At 36.5% G+C, this 6,000-nt stretch overlaps 1 protein-coding gene across 1 annotated transcript; it reads left to right on the top strand.

Annotated features, from left to right (window-relative positions):
• Positions 1–1,431: 1,431 nt before the first annotated feature.
• On the top strand, positions 1,432–4,668 carry LOC127650057 (claudin-15-like). The gene is made up of 5 exons (XM_052135208.1): positions 1,432–1,908; positions 3,409–3,573; positions 3,675–3,756; positions 3,986–4,093; positions 4,174–4,668. Exons 1-5 carry the CDS (start codon positions 1,692–1,694, stop codon positions 4,277–4,279), a joined length of 678 nt encoding a protein of 225 aa, XP_051991168.1. The 5' UTR covers positions 1,432–1,691; the 3' UTR covers positions 4,280–4,668.
• Positions 4,669–6,000: the final 1,332 nt, after the last annotated feature.

Below are 6,000 nucleotides of genomic sequence, written 5' to 3'. Positions count from 1 at the left end.
ATAGATAGATAGATAGATAGATAGATAGATAGATAGATAGATAGATAGATAGATAGATAGATAGATAGATAGATAGATAGACAGACATATAGATAAACAGACAGGCAGACAGACAGACAGATAGATAAACAGACAGACAGATAAACAGACGGACAGATAGAAAGATTGATTGATTGATTGATTGATTCTGGATACTCCAGGAACTCTCGTCACTAAAATGCTTGCACAGAATTTACAAAACCACGTGTTGCAACAAACGTATTAGTTTTGTGCTGAGAATCTATTTGCAGATTTGCAGTTAATCTTACAAGATTCGGTTTTCCACTTTGCCTATTTTGAGCTGTTCATTTTTAATACTTTAGCTTTGCGTCAATAAAATAAGTGAATCACTCCTAGGTCTTTGTACAATAGGGTTTGTCACTTAGCTATTATTACCAGCATTAATGCTAATATTCTTTTAGATTTACAGTTTTTTAGGCACTTATGACTCACATAAAATATGAATGTTTTTGCAATAGACAACAAAATGTCTAGCCGTGTGCATTTATTTGAAGGAAAGCTGGCACAAGCATACTTTTGAAGTAAAACATTTAACAAAAATGTAACTAAACAATAGAGATAATGTTCAAATTGCTATTGAACGCTCTCTGGTTGTCAGACGTTAGTGGGACATAAAGTGAACTTCACCTGTGGTTCTGTGAGGACACCTGTGTGAATCTGAGGGGAGCATACATCCAATAAAAAAATTAGCCTGTGGCAATTTTGTTTTTGTAATTGCAAAAGTGGAAAGAAATGTGAAGGTCATACATATTTTTTTTTTGCAGAAGGCACCTGTCCTGGTTTGATATCTTGTTATAATGCAATGCAATTTAAATGTTGCCTCAAGAGTCCAGAGTGAGATGTAGATGTGCGCAATTGCATTAAAAGTATGTAATACAGAATTTACTTTCTTTTTTTCCAGCACTGGACAGTGAAGAGGGAGGGGGGTTACACCAACAATACTAATTTTAGGGTTAGTTGAGGTAGATAATGCTCCATAAGGTAGGTTACCCCCTTTTCAGTGTAGATAAACATTGTCAAAAACACCAATGCATCATTAATTGTGTTAAGTTTATCAGTGGCTGTCTTTTGTTTCATAAACATTTTCCTAGTTTTACCCTATATGAAACTGGAATATACACACTACACACACACACACACACACACACACACACACACACACACACACACACACAGTATATATTGAGTTTTGGAAATTTGTGAGAAGTAAGCTGAAATGTGAAAACAGACTTATGTTTGAACTCCTCATACATAACTGATGCACTGGCAGTGAAGGTCAGGGAACGACCATTGGACTTTGGCGATAACCAGCTGTTCAGTTTCGGGATGTAAAAACGCAAAAGCGAGACATAGGGCACATTAGAGGGGAGGGCAAGCAGAGCCTGTAAATGACTCACTTTTCAATTTAAACACCACATCTTGCTGTCACACAGGTGCAATCTAGCCTTCCATGAAATAAATCATGATTAGAAACAGCCTATAAAATCCTGTGCACTGGATGGAATATATGGTTATTTTGCTGCACAACGTTCCAGCACCTTGAAACCAATTACAACGCAAAGGAACACAAAAGAAAGGAATACAAACATTGATCTTGCTTGATTTCAGAGCTTATGTAATTTAAAGCAACAATGGATCCGATTCTTGAAGTGGTTGCTCTATGTCTTGGCTTTATGAGTTGGATAATGGTTGGCGTTGCAATTCCGAACCGTTACTGGAAAGTCTCCAGCATAGATGGGACTGTGATCACCACCGCAACACTTTACGAGAACCTGTGGATGTCCTGCGCCACGGACTCGACGGGAGTGCACAACTGCCGTGAATTCCCTTCTCTGCTCGCACTGTCTGGTAGGAAATACAGCCAATGAAACGAAGACACACAACATTTTCTGGCTAACATGGACTCCACTAATCATTTAATCATCAAACAAAGTTGTTGGTAACCTAGTCACAACTGCTAAAGATTCTTCAATCTGTTTGAAGAAGTTGAAAAAGTTGGAGTACCAACAGTGGTTGTGATATTTTAAAAATATCATGTTACATTTTTGTTGACTAATTAGCAGCTTACACATGTATGTTCTATGAATGTTTTCCTAAAGTTATGAAAATGTGATTGAGTTCTGGGAACGTTCAAACGTCTATTTTTTATTTTTTTACATGTTTTAAGAAGGGTTTTTTTTTTCTTGGTTATAGGAACATTCTGGAAACATTGGAAAATTGTGGGAAATGTTTTTACAATGTAGCAATGTTTAAAGAATGTTACATGATGTATGAATAACGTTTTCATGCTAATGTTTTGAGAAAGTTTATCAACAACGGAAAACATTGAAAGAACTTTCTTCTTTTAACATTACTGCATAACATTCAGAGAACAATTAGAGAACGTTAGCCAAATTTCTGAGAACATTCACTGTTCTTGCTTTGTTTCTTTCTTTCATACAGACAGACAGACAGACAGACAGAGAGATAGATAGACAGACAAACATATAGATAGATTGATAGATAGACAGACAGACAGACAGACATATAGATAGATAGATAGATAGATAGATAGATAGACAGACAGACAGACAGACAGACAGACAGACAGACAGACAGGCAGGCAGACAGACAGACATATAGATAGATAGACAGACAGACAGACAGATAGAGAGACAGACAGACAGACAGACAGACAGACAGATAGATAGATAGATAGATAGATAGATAGATAGATAGATAGATAGATAGATAGATAGACAGAAAGCTAGATAGATAGATAGACAGACAGACAGACAGACAGATAGATAGATAGATAGATAGATAGACAGACAGACAGATAGATAGATAGAGAGACAGACAGACAGACAGATAGACAGATAGAGAGACAGACAGACAGACAGACAGACAGATAGATAGATAGATAGATAGATAGATAGATAGATAGATAGATAGATAGATAGATAGATAGATAGATAGATAGATAGATAGATAGATCAAAACATGTTTTTTCTTGGTCACAGGAATGTTCTGGAAATGTTCGAAAATCAAGGAAATGTTATTTACAATTTAAAATGTTAGCCTACATTAATATGTATGAATAACATTGTCATGCTAAAGTTTTTGGAACATTTATCAACAACAGAAAACATTGAAAGAATGTTCTGTCAACATTACTGCAAGAACATTTGTTCATAACTTTATAGAGAACTCTTACAGAACATTGGCCAACATTTTGAGAACGCTCCCTGTTCTTTATTTCTTTTTCTTTCTTTTTTTTATTATATAGATAGGCTATGTAAATAATAATGTATGCAAGTCTGTTAATAACAACTTTATTAACAAAGGATTGTATTTTCATTCTTTCAGGTTATATCCAGGCGTCTCGGGCTCTTATGATCGCTTCAGTGGTGTTTGGGACATTTGGTGTTGTGGCCACACTCATCGGCATGCGGTGCTCGAAGGTCGGCGGAGAGAACTATGTACTGAAAGGCAGAATAGCCGGAACTGGAGGAGCATTTTTCCTTCTGCAAGGTAATGTTCATTACTGATTAAACCTAATATTACAGATAACTGGAAATTGGTGTCAGTATAATGCTTGTATCTATATACTTTTATTTCATTCTCATCTGAAGGTTTGTGTACGATGGTATCAGTGTCATGGTACGCGTTCAACATCACTCAGGAATTCTTCGATCCACTCTACCCAGGGCAAAAGTATGTGCAAAGTATCTGTATGCTTTTTCAGAAAGTAAAGGGGGGTGCTGTCCCTGTAGTTTTCTGTAACGCTCAACACCTCGTCTCAACCTATTTTAGTGCTGTGTCCTTAGTGTTTATATTGATGATCGTCATTTTAGTTTGAAAGCGTTTTTTATACAGGTGAAACCTGTTCTCATTATACTGAGCTAACTTGATTATATCTGTGCTATCTTGTGATGTGCTGTAGATATGAGATTGGAGAGGGTTTATACATCGGCTGGGCCTCCGGTACTCTCGCCGTCTGTGGTGGAGCTTGCCTCATGTTTGCCTGCAAATTTGGCACAAAAGAGAAGATGTGAGTTTCTTTCTCTCTCTTCACCTAAAGACTTATTAAACAAATTCTTGTGGTCTCATGCTTATCTCCTGCTCTTGTAGAGGTTACCCCTACCAGCCCGCACGGGGAACAGTCTACTCAGTGTCCACGTCCAGGAGAGATGCCCAGAGTGGCCAGAGCACTTATGGGAAAAATGCCTATGTCTGAAAGAAGCAGTTTGGGTCAATTTCATGTCTATAAAACATAAATCAGTTGACTGTTGATATTTTTTCTGCCTTTATATATCTGTGCAATTATGTAAATATGTATAGGCACAGGCAGTTTTGTGGCCAGGGCAAGTCATTAATCAAGTCATATGTTACCATGTCAGTTTTGCAGTGTAAACACGTCTCAGAGGACATTATACACGCCAGAGTCACTGCCATTTAATCCCTGTACAGAAATTACACACTCAAATTACTAGTGTGTATATGTTCAGATTTAAGAAGGGCTTTGATATATTTCATTTTGTATTCAAGTAATTGTTATGAAAAAGAGACAATACTTTTGTTGCAGTTACTTAAAGAAGTAAAAAAAAGAAAAAGAATAAAATCTCAATGAGTTGATTATATTGTGTCCATTTATTTGTGCAAATTATCCTGTTTTATATAATGTGTTTATAAACATTAAATAAGCATGGGGTGTGGTGGGGGGTCCTTGTCTGATACAGCTCACACTTCTATTGTATTCTGTTCTGTTCTATTATATTCTATAATTTATCTAACAAAAATGACTACACGGTAAAAAAAATGTCTGTAATTTTAACAGAAAAAGACTGTAAAAAGGCTACAGTAAAACAACGGCAATTGGTTAACAGGTAGTTTCCTTAATATATACAGTACAATTTGTAAATAGATTTAAGTGACAATACATGCAGTTAAAAATGTATATATGTTTAAAAAGAGAGTACATGTACTTTTTACAGTAAATTATTGTTAAAAGCTACTTACGCAATAGGAGAGACCTCTCGAAAGGGAACAATAATTGGGCTTTCCCAGAATTCCCTCATGAGTCGTGACCCATCATATTCATTATGGGAAGAGTTATTTTTAATATCAGTTATGTACTTTAGGGTGTTCTGTGCTAGATTTGATGTAGTTCAGTTCATGTTTACGGCATTATTTTAATCTCACATGTGTTACCCTGATGGTGTTTAGTGTTTGTGTGAGTGACACTGAGCGCTGTCTCTGCATGTCTATTGGTTATTGATTTAATGTCTTAATGTCATCATGTGCCTTTTGTAATTACTACGGTGATTAATAATGCATTATACAGTGAAAGATTTATTTGAACAGTTTCAGAAGGTAAAAAAAAATCAAGTTTATAGTCAAGTCAAGTGGTTTTTATTGTCGTTTCAACCATATACAGTTAGTACAGTACACAGCAAAACAAGACAACGTTCCTCCAGGACCATGGTGCTACATAAAAACAACAAAGGACCAACATAGGACCACATGAGACAACACAACGAAATAAAATACCTATATAAAAAAACCTACATATACCTATATAAAGTGCACGTGCAAACATGTGCAAAAAGTACAGGACAGTACAACAAATTACTGACAATGAACAGGACAATAGACAGTGCAGCGCCGACCAGTACTCAGTAGTGCAAAAAGATGACAGTTTCTAAAAATGTAAACATAACATACTATGAGATAATGTTCTATGCACATAGCAGTTATTGAGGTAGCAGACAGTTATAAAGTGACAGTTATTAAAGTGCAACTCAGGACACGTGTGTGTCAAACCAGTCTCTGAGTATTGAGGAGTCTGATGGCTTGGGGGAAGAAGCTGTTACACAGTCTGGCCGTGAGGGCCTGAATGCTTCGGTACCTCTTGCCAGACGGGAGGAGGGTAAAGAGTTTGTGTGAGGGGTGTGTGGG

This window comes from Xyrauchen texanus, chromosome 1 (genome assembly GCF_025860055.1).
Source record: "Xyrauchen texanus isolate HMW12.3.18 chromosome 1, RBS_HiC_50CHRs, whole genome shotgun sequence".
In the NCBI taxonomy this organism is placed as follows: Eukaryota; Metazoa; Chordata; class Actinopteri; order Cypriniformes; family Catostomidae; genus Xyrauchen; species Xyrauchen texanus.
The sequence above is the reverse complement of the archived record's forward strand: the minus strand, read 5'-3'. Positions and strand labels throughout refer to the sequence as shown.

What these genes read in the sequence shown, in the direction of transcription:
- LOC127650057 (XM_052135208.1), top strand. Translation starts at nt 1,692, where the DNA reads ATGGATCCGATTCTTGAAGTGGTTGCTCTATGTCTTGGCTTTATGAGT. An exon ending in AGCATTTTTCCTTCTGCAAG is followed by an intron (nt 3,574 to 3,674) that starts GTAATGTTCATT and finishes TCTCATCTGAAG; the next exon opens with GTTTGTGTACGATGGTATCA. An exon ending in CCACTCTACCCAGGGCAAAA is followed by an intron (nt 3,757 to 3,985) that starts GTATGTGCAAAG and finishes GATGTGCTGTAG; the next exon opens with ATATGAGATTGGAGAGGGTT.